Source organism: Salmo trutta, chromosome 30 (assembly GCF_901001165.1).
Source record: "Salmo trutta chromosome 30, fSalTru1.1, whole genome shotgun sequence".
Lineage (NCBI taxonomy): Eukaryota > Metazoa > Chordata > Actinopteri > Salmoniformes > Salmonidae > Salmo > Salmo trutta.
Genome location: NC_042986.1, coordinates 1,225,075 through 1,245,122, shown reverse-complemented (window position 1 = coordinate 1,245,122; position 20,048 = coordinate 1,225,075). Strand labels below are relative to the sequence as shown.

The window sequence follows — 20,048 nt, the reverse complement described above, 5'->3', positions numbered from 1 at the left end:
CAGTCTATAACAGTGCCATCTGATTTGTCACCAAAGCCCCATATACTACCCACCACTGCGACCTGTGTGCTCTCATTGGCTGGTCCTTGCTACATATTCGTCACCAAACCCACTGGCTCCAGGTCATCTATAAGTCTTTGCTCAGCTCACTGGTCACCATAGCAACACCCACCCGTAGCACGCGTTCCAGCAGGTATATTTCACTGGTCATCCCCAAAGCCAACATCTCCTTTGGCTGCCTTTCCTTCCAGTTCTCTGCTGCCAATGACTGGAACGAATTGCAAAAATCATTGAAGTTGGAGATTTATATCTCCCTCACTAACTTTAAGCGTCAGCTGTCAAGCAGCTTACAGATCATTGCACCTGTACGTAGCCCATCTGTAAATAGCCCATCCAAACAACCAACTACCTACCTCATCCCCATATTTGTTTTTGTTTTTCAGCTCTTTTGCACACCAGTATTTCTACTTCTACTTGCACATCATTTTTCTATTGTGTTATTGACTGTACGATTGTTTATTCCATGTGTAACTCTGTGTTTGTCACACTGTTTTGCTTTATCTTGGCCAGGTCGCAGTTGTAAATGAGAACTTGTTCTCAACTGGCCTACCTGGTTAAATAAAGGTGAAATATATATATTTTTTTTTAAATGTGCGCAGCCCTATGGGACTCCCAATCACGGCCGGTTGTGATACAGCCTGGAATCAAACCAGGGTCTGTAGTGACGCCTCTAGCACTGAGATGCAGTGCCTTAAACTGCTGTGCCACTCTGGAGCAAAGGATGTGATATTGGAACAGACAGGTAATTCTCTTGTGGTTGTTATATATAATAAATGGCAATAAAGACAGTCAAAAATAAATCATAAGGAATAAGGTTTTGAAGTGTCTGTCCTATATCTAGGAGATATAATAAAGCTCAGGATATATTTGAGTTTTTTTGGAGACATATTTAACCCCTTATTTATGTTGGTACAAAACTACCTCCATACTTCTAGCTTAAATTGACAGATTTTGATGGGGACTTTTTATTATTATGTTGATTAGATTGACGCACCCTTGTGTCAATAGGCTCTTGAGGATTTTAAGTCATTTAGCAAACGGTCTTATCCAGTAGTTACTTACATACTGGACTGCCGTGGGAATCGAACCCACAACCTTGGGGTTGCAAGCACCATGCTCTTCCAACTGAGCCACATGGGCCAAGAAAGGAAAGAAACGTGTTATTATAATCAGTGTTGAGAAAACTATATTTTTGAAAACATCATCACTTTAAACCAAAAATGAACTTAAATTAGTATGTTACATGACATTTTACGAAATGAAGATATCATACTTGTACAGCAGACCATGAGAATATTATGTGATTACTGTATTTTACCTATGTGTCTCTAATATGCGTACACTGTTTAAGCCTTGTATGATTTTTGCGTATGAAATATAATCCCACATTGAAATTAAATCCATCCTCACAATCCAGTGCTGAAGCAGTTATCTGTCAGTGTGGAATTGGGGGATTCTACAGTTTCTGCTGGATGCTGTTTGCTATACACAAGCTCCTGTTTACCTAAAAGAACACATTAGACAAATAATATCCTGTTTGATTACGACATATAGTTTTATATATAGTAACACTGCTACTGTTTTATCAAAAGAACCAGTCAGGTGAATTTCATTGTCATTCACACTAATGTGGAACAGAGGAAAAGTGAAACAAAAGCTAAACAAAGTATCTGCTATATAGTACTTCAGGACTAGGAGCGATGCAACTGTTTTCCGGATTTCATAAAAGCATAATTAGAGGTTATTATGAGTAGAGAGGGCACATCTTTGTCATACCGAAAAACCTAAAATCTTCCATTCAAAATTATACCCCAAAACAACATTTCTTAAATAGACGGTAATTGTTTCTCGGGTAAATCAGACAGTGAGTCACAAACTAATGATCGCCTGTGGGTCATCCCACATCCCAAGGCTTTAATTCCAGTTTCTGTCCATGACTGGGCTTTAAATGTCATGGCAATGGATTCACCCCAGGCACTAATCAGTCATCATTCTAGTTAAACACACTATTGGGAATCTCCACTCTTCAAGATGGCAATCTAAAGCCTGTCTGAAAAGCCACATTTACCATAACAAGGTTAGGTGCTGCTCAAGCAGAATCATTTAATCAAGGTGGAATGTGGAGTATAGCTGTAATTTGATAGAGACAAGCAGCCATGGTATGTTTCAGATGTAACATTGAGTGAGAAAAAAAACTTGAGGCTGTCCGTGACTTTTCTGATGTAGCCTAAATGTATTTATTTATTTAACCCTTATTTTACCATGTAAGTTGACTGAGAACACATTCTCATTTTACAGGAAGGAGCTGGGGAATAGTTACAGGGGAGAGTGTGGATGAATGAGCCAATTGTAATGATGTTGCATACAATGACTGACAGTCTCTATGCCAAGCCACATAAGTACCCTAACACATAGTGCCCTCTATTCTCTTATTCCCTTATCTTAGTATGAATACAAATGAATCATGTATGAATAACTGCAAAAAATAACTTGAAACTGTCAAACAAAAAATAAAGTAAAAAGTATTTTCTAAAGGACAATACAATTGATGAGGCAGTGGAGTTTGTAAAAGTGTTTCACATACATTACAGCCTTTTATAGTTATAACTCCCCCGGAGCAGACAAGCCAACCACGAGTTAGCAGGTATATACCAAAATCTGAAGCGATTTATTGACTGTGTAGTCTAGTGTGTGTGTGACAGATGAGTGAGTCTATCATAGGATGTCATGGAAAAATAAATGTGCGCAAATGGTGACTCACCGCGCGCACTCCAGTCCCACGTGCATATCCCAGAAGGAAGCAGCGCTCCTTATGAAAACTGACAGTTTGGGAAAGTTTTCTGCCGTCACTCCTGTCTGTCGGGTTTCGGTTGCATTTCTGCTGAAGTGCATAACCTGTACTACACAAAGACGTGATTCCCGTGAAAAATAAAATAAAATCGCCAAGTGCCAAAAAGCAATCCAAACCCTGATAAACAGGCCTACATATTTTCTGTTCATGTAGGGCACTGGGCACACCTAACAGCTACCCAATCATCATATCAAACTTCTAAAACTAAACGTAAATAGTAGTATACAATCATTCAATTATGCCAGTTTTGTGAAGATAAATTACCTACTTAATGTGATATCTTTCAAGATGACAGTCATTCATTTCATGCTTGTTGGATGGGGATTTTTTTCTAGTAGGCCCTAAATGAGATACCATCTCTTTATTCCCAAAAAGGATGGATTTACACAACTTGGTCCTATGATTATGTGTCATAGCATGCTCAATGGGTAGAGGAAATAGGCTGCTTTGCCACAATCAATACCACATTGTAATAATAACAAGCCATTCAGGTCTTTTTGGCCATGTAGTGTATGATCCATATCAAATCACATTTTATTGGTCACATACACATGATTAGCAGATGTTATTGTGGGTGTAGCGAAATGTTTGTCTAGGCCTATAGTGGTAGTAAACATATGAAATCATCTACTTCACTTAATTTTGGCACCCAGGTATACTCACATTATTAAGATATGTGTTCACATAACCTTTTAGTCCACTAACTGAAGATGTGTCCCGGTCCCCACATATTGTGTCTCCCAATATGTTGTTTGAGTTTAACTTTGGGCCTACCCCGGAAGCCACCCGCCTGTGTTTATTCAGACTCAGTGGGTGAGAGCAGGGGTGCTAAAGTCACACCAAGGGCCTTTTAAAATGGAGTCTGGGTAAGAGGCCCCCCATCATCAGGTGTCAAAGAGTGAACCGTTCGGGCCAAAGTTCTCCCACACAGGAGAACAATAAAGGAATCTTAATTGGACTTCAGACTGTCTTTGAAGAGAAGATCAATCAGTTTAGGTGCTTATGAATCTATGAAGATGTCATAAGATATTTGAAAGGTTCCATGGCTCACTTCATACATGGCCCTCAAAAAAGTTCTAAAACAAAAACATGAACAAAGGGGGGTGGGCTCAAGGAAGGGGTGTGATGTGTCAGTGTATGTATCATGGCAGGTAATACTGCATTTTAGATTATCCACATAAAACACATAACAGATTTCCACAGATCAAGAATGTGAATCACAATGTTTTGTTGTGACAAGTCTAATGGACATTCACGCACACATGTTCCCCTTTCAGTTCTGAACCTATAATCAGGTTGCCATATCTTTTTTCAAGAATGATGACTCCATTCCTATTCCACACCTCAAATGACCTATATTACCACCATGACCAAGTTCATAAACTATACTGCTCAAAAAAATGAAGGGAACACTTAAACAACACATCCTAGATCTGAATGAAAGAATTAATCTAATTAAATACTTCTTTACATAGTTGAATGTGCTGACAACAAAATCACACGAAAATAATCAATGGAAATCCAATTTATCAACCCATGGAGGTCTGGATTTGGAGTCACACTCAAAATTAAAGTGGAAAACCACACTACAGGCTGATCCAACTTTGATGTAATGTCCTTAAAACAAGTCAAAATGAGGCTCAGTAGTGTGTGTGGCCTCCACGTGCCTGTATGACCTCCCTACAACGCCTGGGCATGCTCCTGATGAGGTGGCGGATGGTCTCCTGAGGGATCTCCTCCCAGACCTGGACTAAAGCATCCGCCAACTCCTGGACAGTCTGTGGTGCAACGTGGCGTTGGTGGATGGAGCGAGACATGATGTCCCAGATGTGCTCAATTGGATTCAGGTCTGGGGAACGGGCGGGCCAGTCCATAGCATCAATGCCTTCCTCTTGCAGGAACTGCTGACACACTCCAGCCACATGAGGTCTAGCATTGTCTTGCATTAGGAGGAACCCAGGGCCAACTGCACCAGCATATGGTCTCACAAGGGGTCTGAGGATCTCATCTCGGTACCTAATGGCAGTCAGGCTACCTCTGGCGAGCACATGGAGGGCTGTGCGGCCCCCCAAAGAAATGCCACCTCACACCATGACTGACCCACCGCCAAACCGGTCATGCTGGAGGATGTTGCAGGCAGCAGAACGTTCTCCACGGCGTCTCCAGACTCTGTCACGTCTCTCACGTGCTCAGTGTGAACCTGCTTTCATCTGTGAAGAGCACAGGGCGCCAGTGGCGAATTTGCCAATCTTGGTGTTCTCTTGCAAATGCCAAACGTCCTGCACGGTGTTGGGCTGTAAGCACAACCCCCACCTGTGGACGTCGGGCCCTCATACCACCCTCATGGAGTCTGTTTCTGACCGTTTGAGCAGACACATGCACATTTGTGGCCTGCTGGAGGTCATTTTACAGGGCTCTGGCAGTGCTTCTCCTGCTCCCCCTTGCACAAAGGCGGAGGTAGCGGTCCTGCTGCTGGGTTGTTGCCCTCTTACGGCCTCCTCCACGTCTCCTGATGTACTGGCCTGTCTCCTGGTAGCGCCTCCATGCTCTGGACACTACGCTGACAGACACAGCAAACCTTCTTGCCACAGCTCGCATTGATGTGCCATCCTGGATGAGCTGCACTACCTGAGCCACTTGTGTGGGTTGTAGACTCCGTCTCATGCTATCACTAGAGTGAAAGCACCGCCAGCATTCAAAAGTGACCAAATCATCAGCCAGGAAGCATAGGAACTGAGAAGTGGTCTGTGGTTACCACCTGCAGAACCACTCCTTTATTGGGGGTGTCTTGCTAATTGCCTATAATTTCCACCTGTTGTCTATTCCATTTGCACAACAGCATGTGAAATTTATTGTCAATCAGTGTTGCTTCCTAAGTGGACAGTTTGATTTCACAGAAGTGTGATTGACTTGGAGTTACATTGTGTTGTTTAAGTGTTCCCTTTATTTTTTTGAGCAGTGTAGTTTGACTGTCACAAAAGGTGCCGTGTTGAATTGACCAAACTGCAGCGGGTATGTGGATACTCATAGTTTTTTAATAAACAAAAGTAAAGCATCCACAGGGAAAAACAATAAATGATACTCACGACAGCAACAGTTTCGCAGGCTATACAAAACGCGTTGCAAAAACAACTACCCACAAACACACCCTATTATATAGGACTCCCAATCAAAGGCAACTCAACACACCTGCCTTCAATTGTGAGTCCCATCCCAATTAACTATACATAGAAAACGAACCTAGAACCTATACCCACAACTAACTAACTAAACATAGAAATACATAAACACAGAGCAGTGGCCAAAACCCCCGGAATACATAAATAAAACGACCTACTACCTACACCACCACCCCAAACCATATAAAACAAATACCCTCTGCCACGTCCTGACCAAACTCCAACAACAAATAACCCTTAACTGGTCAGGACGTGACATTGACAAGGACTTTACATGAATTCCTATCAAACTGGTTTAACCCTCCTGAACCTAATCAGGCTGCTGCATCGTTTTTCAGAGAACATCAAATAACCAATATTACCAAAATAACAACATTTTCATAAACCAGTTAGACAAGGAGTTTACATTGATTTATTAGGATTTGTGATGTTTTCAGAAGAAAAAAGGCCCCTAAGCTTAGGCAACAGCCCCAAAAGCATATGGGTCCCACCCTTTCATGTTGTAGCACAGTTGACACTCCAACCTTTCCAGGGACGGTGGCTTCATCACCATAGACAGATAAGGGCTGTTTGGCCACCGACACCAGTACAGGAATGTCGGTGGGTGACAGTCACAGAGGGACCAGGGAGGGGTGAAGGGGGTCTGGCTGTCTCTGATCCACTGTGTGACTGGCTACATAGCTGTGCCTGCGTTTATGGGCCCAGGCTGTAAACTCATTACCATCCACCTATCAGCACAGGGGACAGATGGACTACAGGGCAACCATTCATTTACACCCCCCCCCCCCCCCCCCCAAAAGACATGAGTAGGCTTCCAATTTACTCTTTACAGCAGACTGTTGTAGTATACCAGTTCTTTCTGATGGCTCACAGTAAGCTTAATAAAAAAAATGACCAACACTTGCACTTTCATAGTGTGTGCATTTATATTCACATTGTGTATGTGTTTTAGTGTATTTGAGTGAGTGTGATCTGTGCATTCTATGTGACCGAGGTCATGAGGGGTAAAGTGAGAGAGCTCAGCTGTCCACTCAGATTAGTGTGAAAGGAAAGCATGCTGGGACGATACTAAATGGATACTGTAGTGGGCATAGCAACACACACATGCTGTTAGCAACGCAACCTTCAACTGAACTAGCGCCCATTGAGCAAAATTGATTCAAAGACGTCTTTTAACGCCTTTTTAACAAAGAAGACATTTTTTCAACATATTGTGCTTAGTGGGCTGTGTTCAAAATATACTCCATAAACAACATGGGTCCTCACACCGGAAAACATGTATTTATTTATTTTCTATACAGTGTATTGCTCCATTTTCACAATAGTGCAAAATTACTTTACAAGTTTCCTCATAAATATAACAAACATAACATATTATAAATAAACAATGCATGTGACAATGTGTTAACTGAAAAAGCTACAGTCTCATTGACATTGCACAAATGTTTTAATCCAAGAAATTGGGTAATTTCTGATTTACATTTGAATCAACAAAATGGAAGCCAAGGTCTTGTGTGGTTGAGTGTGGATTTCACTCATGGTACATAAGGAGCTCACACGAACCCAGAAGGCAAAATGTGCAATGGAACGTTATAATGAGTTATTTTTCTGGTTGTAAATGTGTTTTCTGGTTGTATGGTCAGATACCAGATTACAACTAGTTAAAGATGTCCTTTCATGGTTGCTAAAAAGACATCCAATCACTATACAACCTGACCATGATGTCACAAAAAACATCAGTGCAACCACTTTTGCCCTTTGGGAACAAGACACTTCACCATTGCAGGAAATAATCTGTTTTAGACGAACAGAGCTTTGTTTTCTAAGGGGGCCTTTCTACAATTAACCGATATTGGGTTGTTTTGGAAAAACAAACTAGAACAACAAAATCCTTCTAAAAAGTGAGAAAAAATGACTTCTCAGAAGTTTGACATCTTATCACACTGTGCTACATATTTATTGAACCTAGTTAACCATGACTGAGTCAAGAACTCAAATTAGGACCCGTTGTAGTCTATTGTAAACTTGGCTGACACAGCTCTTTCACCTCAGGCAAAGAGTCAGTATCAACTTTGTACAAATAGGTTCATTATTTTAACCCCTCCACCTTTGAACTTCCAAAGAATCCTGGTATTATCGTACGTGTTTCAGAGTATTCATTCAAGCTTAGAGTTATATTACATGTTGTCATACGTTTACTACATCAACCCTGCGGTGGTACATTTGTATCCTTTTCAACAATACACGGATGAGGTATGGGTGAAAGTACAAACTGAAGTGTACGTAAAGACAAAATGACAGCACAGCACCATGGGTGTTCTACATTGACGTGACTGTCGTTAGTGTCAAGTGTTCAGATTGGTGTCATTTGTGTTAACTTGCTAACTTGAACTTTACGCACTTAAGCCGTTTCAAAGCTGCCAGAAGCGTGATACCACTGTGTGTGTGTTTATGAATGATAATGATCTATACAGCAAATTAGGGTCTTCTAATTAGCTAGTGGACAAGCAAGCTTGCATACCATCGCCTTCCACACAACAGTATTGGACATCAGTTGTCCTAACTATTAATGACATTGGTGGTGTCATGCATGTGGCAGTGACAAGGCAATAAAAAAAAAACATTAAAAAATATATACTTACATTTTCAGTCAAGGTACCAACACACAAAAGAATATCCATGAGGACCTGTAAATGCATCAGCTACTTTCTCTCATGGTTACATGAACCACTGCATGAAAAAAATAAACCTTTATATTTTAACTGCTTTCCGTTACAAATAATACAGAGACATTTCAGTTGACCGGGGTCCCATATGTGTTAAGCTTCTCAGAGTAGGAGTGCTGATCTAGAATCAGTTTAGGATTTTAAATCATTCAGAATAAGAGGGATGACCTGATCCGGGATCAGCATTCCTACTCTGAGATACTTTATGAATACGGCCCTGATATTGTCTTCAGTTTAAGACATCCTTATCAATCCTCTCTCCACTCTGATACACTCAACTCTCAAGCACAAACTGAATGACTGACAGTTTTACACTTTGACATTCTCCCTGACACACTTCCATCCATGATATGCACAAAGTCAACGCAACAAAATAAAAACAATACATCTCTCGAGTTGTAGCAGTGGTCCATTTGCTTTTCATAAAGCATCTTTGAAATTGTCTGAATATATTAGCGATAGATTGTTTTACATTTAATAAATAAGAAATAGAATTCAACGTAAGTTTTTTTATATAAAAAGGGATTTAAACAAATCTAGTTTCGAGTAGCGATAGATCTAGTATCAACAGATCTATTTTTCGGTGTGACGTTTCCCCTAGGTACACATCTAGGATCAGCTTCCCCTTCCCCAATCCTAACCTTAACCATTAGTGGGGAAAATGCTAAACTGACCCAAGATCAGCGTCTAGGAGTAACTTCACCCTCGCCCCCTGGTGCGTCTGTGGGGTTGGACGGTAAACAACATTGGCCGTTACTGCCACCTAGTGTGACACATTCAGCAGCACTATACATTTTATTCCTGCCGGCCAGGACACGATAAGCATGCATGGCAGAACCAGTCTATAGCTACATTCCTTAGTTAAAATAATTAATTTCAATATCTATATCTATATATATATATATTATTGCAAAAATGGTGATAACAAAAAAAATGACATTTAGAGTACACATGATACTCAGTGACTGTCTTCAGAGACAGTGTTTCAAGCGTTGGATTGCAAAGGGAAAGAGGGATGAAGGAAGGATGTTTTTTTAATCTTTATCCAAGGAAAAGTCTACCGTGTTCAAGAGACTAGGAGCTGGTACAGCGAGACCTCAAAAGATCCACCAGCAACCTCTCCTTCGCTCTTCCAACCTCTCACTCTTCCCATCACCTCTTCTCTGTTTAACTGCACCCCCTCCCTTCCTTCCCTCCCTCCCCACCTCACACAGAGCAGTTACGTCTCTTGCTTGGGCCTGGCTGTGCGGGGGCGGCGGTGACCGAGGCGGGGGCTGAGGTCAGCCGGAGCCTAGCCCCGTGTCAAAGGCTGGTGGAGGACACGGAGAGCGTGGGCGACGAGGGCGGCGGGAAGTTGAGCAGCTCCAGGACGGCCACGCCCACGCTGCTGCGTCGCGTGAACATGCAGGAGGCCGCCACCCACTTGTTGCTGCGCGGGTTGTACTTCTCAATGGAGTTGAGGCTGGAGCTGCCGTCGTTGCCACCCACTGCGTACAGCCAGCCGTCCATGGCCACAAGGTCATGGGTACTTCTGGGAAAGGGGTGCAGCATAACATGCAGACTCAGTAAGGCAGGTCAAATTCAGGTAGATCCCTCCCTGTTTCAGCCTGTTTGCTTCCGTTTGGTTGTAGTGAATACGACCTTGCTGTGACTAGATGGAGCCTGTTTTTAGATGAATATGAGCCACACAACAATGGTTTATTTATGGACTGGAACATCCATTGTCATCAGGCTTCCCTGGTTAATTCGTTTCCTGTTGACTCTGTCTATTTCCCTGTGTGTGTGTGAGATCTTGTGTGTGTGATTGTGTTCATTGTGTGTGTGTGTGTGTATGTGCATGTTTGACTCTAATTCAATTTAAATCTCCCAATCCTGGTCTCTAAGGCCCACTGTTTGTGCAGGGTCCAGAAACCCTAATCATTAGGTAAGTAATGGCTGTAATGAAAACCTCATCACACTCTGAGACTACTTTCAAATACTCTTATATAACAGAATGGCATCAAGTATTGTGTACAACATAACACCTTAAAGGCACTTGTGTGGGATACATGTTAAATGCATTCACAGCCTTTATGTACATATAAAGGCATGCATGAGGAGCGAGAGAAGGCTCTATAGATGCACTGGTAATGAAGTTATAGCCACAGGTGGTTGGTAGCGATTGTGACGTGGCTGGCGGTGCCCACCTGCGGATGTTCATGGGCGCCACGCCCTCCCAGGCATTGGTCTTGGGGTTGAACCGCTCCACTGAGTTCAGGCAGCTGGTGCCATCATTTCCCCCGGCAACGTAGAGCATGCCCTCCAGCACAGCCACCCCGGCACTGCTGCGCCGGCTCAGCATGTTGGCGATGGCCATCCACGCGTTGCTCTGTTCCGACCAATCATAGGTTGTTAGGAGTCACATGGTCAGTTGAGGGACTCATTCGTTTTGGTTCTACTTTTTGATCTGGGCAGAAGTTCAGTTTATGGGCCGGTTTTAACTAGATTAAGCACATTAATGGACTGAAAATATAGCCTGGTGGGACCAGCCTAATCGCTACGTTCACCATTCTCTTTAATAGGATGGTGAACACAGCAATCAAGTTGGTTCTACCAGGCTACTGAAAATCATGCTCAGTTGAGATTCTTCTATAGGCTTAATATGGGTCCAGGAAACATGCTCAAATTGATAGAGATGTCATTGTTTTGTTGTTTTACCTGGGGTTCATATTTCTCCACTGTAGCTAGGTGTGAGGAGCTGTCATACCCTCCTACTGCATACAGACTACCATCTAGAGAGAGAGAGAGAGAGAAAAAGAGATGGTAGAGTGACAGAGAGAGGGAGAGAGAAGAGAGAAACGTGAGAGAGGGAGAGAGAAACGTGAGAGAGTGAGAGAGAGAGAGATGGTAGAGTGACAGAGAGAGGGAGAGAGAAAAGCGAGAGAGGGAGAGAGAGATGGTAGCATGACAAAGAGATGGTGGAGAGAGAACAAGAAAAAGATAAAAAGAGACAGAGTCACGTGATGACAAGCTCCAAATGCCAGATTACAGCTCGCAAATGTTTGATGAGGCCCATAACCAGGAACCCAGTAAGAAAATCACTCTAGCCTACATTATATCCGTGCTCAATAGATGACATAATCACACCAAGGTGGACATCACATGCTCACCCAGAGTGGCCACACGGACATATCTCCTTCGGGTGCTCATGGCAGCAATGGAGGTCCAGGTACTGGTCAGAGGGTCGTACCGCTCTGCACTGTTGGGGTGGAGGGGGCACTCATTACATACATGGATGGAGTACAACAATCTCAGCATTTATATATGTGAGTGAAAATCTGTTGAGACAACCAGTGTCGGATTTATTCACTGACATTCAAGGAAGTCTCCCTTTAGACAGCGGGCTAGAGGTACATTCATATTTGTAACACTTTATGAAGGTACACATGCTAACGTTCTAACATTTATGACGGTGTCCCTTAGTTATTATGGAGGAGTCCAAGTCCTCAGAGTGGGTAGATAGTACAGTAAGTAGAAGATAGGAGAAGTTCCAAGTCAAAAGGCACGGGGCTAGATTTGAACCCAATCCCGATCCTGGCATATGTGTTCCCGGGGTCAGCAGCACTAACCGCTACACCACACAGGCCTAGTGAGCAGCGACAGAAGTGGACCTGTTGAGGCAGGAAGCTCCGTCGTAACCGCCGGCCGCGTACAGGAGGCCGTGCAACACCGCCACACCCAAACAGCTCCGCCGCGTCCCCATGGAAACCTCGGGTTGCCAGGTGTTGGTGACCGGGTCGTAGGACTCCACTGTCGCTAGATCGGAGGTACCGTCATACCTGAGGGAGAGAGAGGCCAGTGAGTGGGCTTAGGGGTTGTGTACCGGACACTGGTGGCAGAGCCCATCCTCCTATGGTTGGTCTACGATGGGTCCCAAATGGCACCATATTCCCTATATAGTGCACTACTTTTGACCAGAGCCCTATGGCCCCCTTTTCCCCTTAAGGTTCGGGTCAAAAACAGTGCACTATATTGGGAATAGGGTGCCATTTTGGAGGATGGGCTCTGACAGTAGTGGTGTCTGGTACCTCTTCAGGTTTCGTTCTTTAATCTCATTAAGCGATTCTTCACAACTGTATTTTGTTAACAGTTTAAAATACAATAAACCTTCTTGAAATAAAATGGATTTTAAATAAGGTATCATCTGTTTATTTATTGGACAGGGGATATTTGTCATAGCTTGTTTCCATTAGTAGCACCTGGATGAGACTCTGACATTCCAGACAGTGATAGTAGTGCATCAGACACTACTTTGTTCTACCTTTCACTTGATGTACAAAAGCAAAAAGGTATTTGTTTTGTTTCCCTCTCTCGGATAGAGGGGACATGCTTTGGCATTTTGAATAATTACACTTTAAGGGCAACGCTCATGTTAGTCCTGCTGCCACAGGCAACTGTTTATCTTATCATACAAAATAATATAATTCAATGTGTTTGGTTAAATAAGATTACAACAAGTTATCTCCCATAATCCTAGTCTCACTTTTAAGACATTCATATAACCTAACCGAGCTAGTTAGCTAGCAAAACTACCACTAGCATACCAGTGTTAAACAGTCCTATTTCAGTTAGCTAGCACAACATTGGTTAAGACTTACTAACCACATCCAGACTATCTAGGGGTCAAAGGTTGGTCAGATGAGTTCATCTCTTACCCTCCCACTGCGTACAGCTTGTTTCCGATGGCCGCCACGCCCACCCTTGCCCGCCGGGTGGACATAGAGGCCACCATGTGCCAGCGGTCTGTCCGCGTGTCGTAGGCCTCGCAGTCGCCGTGGATGGCAAACAGACTGCCCCCACCTGGGCACAACACACACATACAACAACCACATAATCAACATGGCTACCAACATGCACAACCAGTGCTGAGGATGGTCCTATTTCAGTTATAATACGAACAAATATTCTACAGATGGTAGTCGCGAGCTGTAATATTCCAAACTCATTTTGGATAATTGCCAAATCACATCTATTTAAAATGTTATGTGTTTTGAATGTTACCCAGTATCTGTGAACCGGTTAGCCTTTAACCAAGGGCCAAATTCAGGATCCCTGTTTAAACAATGGAACTCTATAGGTAGAAAGTACTTTATATAAGTATGTGTACGCGCATGTGTGAATGTACCCTGGTGGGTAACCTCTGGGGCACACTGACCAACAGCGAAGAGCACGGGGCTGGCGCCCTCGCAGCGGCGAGGCCGGGTGCGGCTGTTGCTCAGCACGCCCCTCTGCTCGGGCATCAAGTGGTACTTGAGGGCTTCGATGAGCAGGTCCTTGCACTCCGAGTGGTGGCGCACCAACTGCTCCGTGTCCACGTTGCTCATGAGGAAATCCCTCCGCAGTAGGGGCAGGCGTACACACTTCATCAGCTAGAGAGGAGAATGGGAGGTGGGAGGGGGCAGACACTTTTATCCAAAGCGACTTACAGTAGTGAGTTCATATATTTTCGTATAGGTGGCCAGCGGGAATGAAACCCACAATCCTGACATTGTAAGTACCATGCTATGCCAACTGAGCTACACAGGTGCATATTTGATCTTACCCAGGGAACGTGCTGCCTGCGCCCGTCAATGTCATGTTTGACCCAGCTCAGCACGGCCCGGTATACCTCCTCTTCCGACGGCACGTTCAGGTTGTCACTGGAGATCAGGTCCAATACCTTCACACAGAGAGGGGGGACAGAAAGGAAGGGGGAGAGAGAGGGAGGGAATGGGTGTGGGGGAGAGAGAGAGCAGGTAGGCATAGAGAGAAGTCGAGAAAAAGAGGGCAAGAGAGAGTATCATTTTACACAAGAGGTACAAACACAACAGTATCTACACCTCTTGACAGTTGCTAGCGATTCTCTTACATCAATGAAAGAAGCTACTCCCCCAGAGAGGCGTTCATCCCACGTGGGATGCGTCACAAATGTTGTCACGACAAGAAATTATAACATGAATTCATTCCCATTTATCTGGAAGGAATGTTTATTTTGGAACATCTTGAAAAAGGTCAGCTTGACTGAAATGTCGCCAAAAAATGTGTGTGTGGGATCAATTTCCATGAAGAAAATGGTTTAGAATCATATTTTCATTAGCACCACAAAGACATTGTGGCAGTGTATGCTTGCTGAATCGCCGTGTCTCCAACCAGCCTCACTACTCACTGGACCCTTTGTAGCTCCCTCCAGTAACCACGAGCACAACCGTTCCTTGATTTTAACTGGCGGCTTTATTCTGTAGTTTTAGACAGAATTATCACCTTCCGTGAGAACTATAAAGTAAATGAAAATACAGTTAAGCACACTCTTACAACCTTCTTGTCTTATGAGTGACTTATTAGCTTGGTATAACTCTGAAGTGCTTACATACATAAACGGTTCAGCCGGAGCTATAACAGTATCAGATTAAACACGTGAATAAAGAAAAAAATACCTCATTGGCTGCTTATTACAGAAGGGAGGAAGTCAAAACTTCACACCTATTATTCCTGGCATGAATTCACGCTTCATCCTTAATTATTAGTGAAATAATACCATCCTAACATACACACTTCAACCTTTACGAACTACACCCGAAGACATGAAAATGTAGCTAACACAGCGCGGGATTGCCTTCACTCCAAAGGTGTGTTGCTACGATAATGATCCCCGTTACAACAGTTACTAACCACGTAGTTCCGCTTGTCTTATCATTTCCCCCCGCATAGCGAACACGTAAACAATTCAAACAAAAAAACAACGACATAGACTTACAGGTTAATTGTCAGTTACACCCTTATGATCACTCGGCTACGCATGCCTCTACTTAATGTCAAAATGCCTTATCCATTGCTGTTCTGGTTAGTGATTATTGTCTTATTTCAGTGTAGAGCCTCTAGCCCTGCTCATTATACCTTATCCAACCTCTCAGTTCCACCACCCACACATGCGATGACATCACCTGGTTTAAATGATGTTTCTAGAGACAATATCTCTCTCATCATCACTCAATGCCTAGGCCTACCTCCACTGTATTCACATCCTACCTTACCTTTGTCTGTACATTATGCCATGAATATATTCTATCGCGCCCAGAAACCAGCTCCTTTTACTCTCTGTTCTGGATGTACTAGATGACCTGTTAGCCTTTAGCCTTTAGCCGTATCATTACCCTACTCCTCCTCTGTTCCTCTGGTGATGTAGAGGTTAATCCAGGCCCTGCAGTGCCTAGCTCCACTCCTACTCCCCAGGTGCTCTCATTTGTTGACTTCTGTAACCGTAAAAGCCTTGGTTTCATGCATGTTAACATTAGAAGCCTTCTCCCGAAGTTTGTTTTATTCACTGCTTTAGCACACTCTGCCAACCCGTCCTAGCCGTGTCTGAATCCTGGCTTAGGAAGACCACCAAAAACCCTGAAATCTCCATCCTTAACTATAACATTTTCCGACAAGATAGAACGGCCAAAGGGGGCGGTGTTGCAATCTACTGCAGAGATAGCCTGCAGAGTTCTGTCTTACTATCCAGGTCTGTACCCAAACAATTCGAGCTTCTACTTTTAAAAATCCACCTTTCCAGAAACAAGTCTCTCACTGTTATCGCTTGCTATAGACCACCCTCTGCCCCCAGCTGTGCTCTGGACACCACATGTGAACTGATTGACCCCCATCTATCTTCAGAGCTCGTGCTGCTAGGTGACCTAAACTGGGACAACACCCCGGCCATCCTACAATCTAAGCTTGATGCCCTCAATCTCACACAAATTATCAATGAACCTACCAGGTACAAAGCCGTAAACACGGGCACCCTCATAGATATCATCCTAACCAACTTGCCCTCCAAATACACCTGTTTTCAATCAAGATCTCAGCGATCACTGCCTCATTGCCTGCATCCGTAATGGGTCGGCGGTCAAACGACCACCCCTCATCACTGTCAAACGCTCCCTAAAACAGCGAGCAGGCCTTTCTAATCCACCTGGCCCGGGCATCCTATTCCTTTTCAGGGAAGTTAGGAATCAATATACACAGGCAGTTAGGAAAGCTAAGGCTAGCTTTTTTAAGCAGAAATTTGCATCCTGTACCACAAACTCAAAAAAGTTCTGGGACACTGTAAAGTCCATGGAGAATAAGAGCACCTCCTCCCAGCTGCCCACTGCACTGAGGCTAGGAAACACTGTCACCACCGATAAATCCACTATAATTGAGAATTTCAATAAGCATTTTTCTACGGCTGGCGATGCTTTCCACCTGGCTTCCCCTACCCCGGTCAACTGCCCTGCACCCCCCACAGCATCTCGCCTAAGTCGTTCTGACTTAGAATATGTGGATAACTACAAATACCTAGGTGTCTGGTTAGACTGTAAACTCTCCTTCCAGACTCACATTAAGCATCTCAAATCCAAAATTAAATCTAGAATCGGTGTCCTATTTCGCAACAAAGCATCCTTCACTCATACTGCCAAACATACCCTCGTAAAACTGACCATCCTACCGATCCTCGACTTCGGCGATATCATTTACAAAATAGCCTCCAACACTCTACTCAACAAATTGGATGCAGTCTATCACAGTGCCATCCGTTTTGTCACCAAAGCCCCATATACTACCTACCACTGCGACCTCTACGCTCTCGTTGGCTGGCCCTCGCTTCATACTCGTCGCCAAACCCACTGGCTCCAGGTCATCTACAAGTCTTTGCTAGGTAAAGCCCCGCCTTATCTCAGCTCTCTGGTCACCATAGCAGCACATACTCGTAGCACGCGCTCCAGCAGGTATATCTCACTGGTCACCCCCAAAGCCAATTAGTCCTTTTGCCACCTTTCCTTCCAGTTCTCTGCTTCCAATGACTGGAACAAACTGCAAAAATCACTGAAGCTGGAGACACATATCTCCCTCACTAGCTTTAAGCACCAGCTGTCAGAGCAGCTCACAGATCACTGCACCTGTAAATAGCCCATCCAACTACCTCATCCCCATACTGTATTTATTTATATTGCTCCTTTGCACCCCAGTATCTCTACTTGCACATTTACCATTCCAGTGTTTAATTGCTATATTGTAATTACTTCGCCACCATGGCCTATTTATTGCCTTACCTCCCTTATCTTACCTCATTTGCACTCACTGTATATAGACTTTTTCTACTGTATTATTGACTGTATGTTTGTTTATTCCATGTGTAACTCTGTGTTGTTGTTTGTGTCGAACTGCTTGGCTTTATCTTGGCCAGGTCGCAATTGTAAATTAGAAATTGTTCTCAACTGGCCTACCTGGTTAAATAATGGTGAAATAAAATAATAATAATAATTTCATATATGCTGTGTACCCAAATAACTGAAGCTAAATGGGGAAGGGCGTGTCCTGATATATTACAGCGTGACTATGTAGTGCGTGGGTGTACACTAGTGTGCGTGCGTGCGTCCGTGTGCACCTCTTTTAGGGCGGTGCGCACTGCAGAGAGGGTGGCACAGCTCCTAGTCAGAAAGGGCAGGGCTGGAGTTGCCAGCTGCTGCTGAGATCAATAGAATAGCAGCAGCTTCAGATGAACAGCACCAGCTAATCCACATGAACTAGAGAGCCATAGAGCACAGAGCCAGCACAGTACAGAGCCAGCACAGTATAGAGCCAGCACAGTACAGACCCAGCACAGTACAGCACAGAGCCAGCACGTACAGAGCCAGCACAGTACAGAGACAGCACAGTGCAGCACAGTACAGAGCCAGCACAGTGCAGCACAGTACAGAGCCAGCACAGTACAGAGCCAGCACAGTACAGAGCCAGCACAGTACAGAGCCAGCACAGTACAGAGCAGCACAGTACAGAGCAGCACAGTACAGAGCAGCACAGTACAGAGCAGCACAGTACAGAGCCAGCACAGTGCAGCACAGTACAGAGACAGCACAGTGCAGCACAGTACAGAGCCAGCACAGTACAGAGCCAGCACAGTACAGAGCCGCAGCAGCACATTACAGAGCCAGCACAGTACAGAGCAGCACAGTACAGAGCCAGCACAGTACAGAGCCAGCACAGTACAGAGCAGCACAGTACAGAGCAGCACAGCATGAACAGCCTCCTCTCCTCTAGTACTACTTTTGCCCCGCCCTGTAGCACCCTCAAGACAACACATAGGCTCCTGCAATACATACAGACACAGAGACATAAAAAGGAATAGACAGCCAGACAGACAATGTGTCTGTGTCTGACATGTAAAGTGTACCAGTACAAGCGTGTTTGAGAGAGCTAGCAAGAACAGATACGAAATGTATATTTAAAAACATGTATAAACCAAATGTCTGTGTACGTGAGCGATAACACCGTGTAGTAGATGACCATAAGGTCTAGTCAAAACTCCAGTTGCCAGTGTTCGTGTCTAAAACGAGAAAATGTGGGGGCGATTTTCATGGCTCGGTGAGCTCAAAAACACTTTGAGCAGGTAAATAAATCCTGCCCCTGTGCAGATCTGTGACTGGCACACTACAGCTGCAGAAGGAGAAAGGAAGAAAAAGAGAGGCAGAAAATAGAGAGGATACAAAGAGAGAGAGAGAAAGAGAGGGACAAAGAGAGCGAGAGAAACAGAGAGAGAGAGAAAGGAATACAAAGAGAAAGCAAAAGAGAGAGCCGAGTCACAGCTGGCTGCCCTACAGCTCTGTTTCGGATGTCACTAAGCCTACTAATTCTACTCTTGGCTAATGGATAGTGCCCAATTCATTTGAATTTGGCGAGTAACGTTGAGATGGAAGAGAATTAAAGAGCAATCAAATAGTTAGTGTAGTGTTTCAGTCAGGAGGAAAATCCTAACAGCTGGTGCTGTCACAGCTGTCACATAGCTTAACCTGTTCTGTCTCTGATATTGTCTCTAAACGTATGTTCACCAACGCACCTAGGCACGCTGCTAACCCCAACTCAGACCCTAAAAGAGACTATTGACTCCAACCCCTCAACTCTGACCAAAGGATTAAATGAGCGTTCACATCCGTCCACATGCTAGGTAGCTACATTCCCATTCACTTTTCATGGACACTGATTCCTTTAGATTTTTCAGTCTCTTGGCAACACATACACCATGGCCGTGTTCCAGGCTTGAAGACGCATGCCAGATCTTACAACGCCTTGATAGGTGTTTATCGTATCAGCTAAACATTATGATATAGGGCGATTCCGTGCCAGGATAGCCCGAAGAATGTTGGGTATCTTATATTGTTCTGGCAATTCTCACATAGAAACTTAATTGGGAGG

General features: G+C 44.0%; 1 protein-coding gene across 2 annotated transcripts in view; it reads right to left on the bottom strand.

The window, feature by feature from the left end:
• Window positions 1-7,349: 7,349 nt before the first annotated feature.
• LOC115168932 (kelch-like protein 17) overlaps window positions 7,350-20,048 on the bottom strand; it is a 35,750-nt gene continuing 23,051 nt past the window's right edge. For both annotated transcript variants that reach the window (XM_029724462.1, XM_029724461.1), the window contains exons 5-12: window positions 14,398-14,514; window positions 14,011-14,224; window positions 13,511-13,655; window positions 12,467-12,634; window positions 11,966-12,054; window positions 11,514-11,587; window positions 11,003-11,184; window positions 7,350-10,347 (exon numbers count right to left, since the gene is read on the bottom strand). In XM_029724462.1, coding sequence (XP_029580322.1) covers window positions 10,119-10,347; window positions 11,003-11,184; window positions 11,514-11,587; window positions 11,966-12,054; window positions 12,467-12,634; window positions 13,511-13,655; window positions 14,011-14,224; window positions 14,398-14,514 — 1,218 coding nt within the window. In that variant the 3' untranslated portion in view covers window positions 7,350-10,118. The remainder of the gene's footprint in view (window positions 10,348-11,002; window positions 11,185-11,513; window positions 11,588-11,965; window positions 12,055-12,466; window positions 12,635-13,510; window positions 13,656-14,010; window positions 14,225-14,397; window positions 14,515-20,048) is intronic.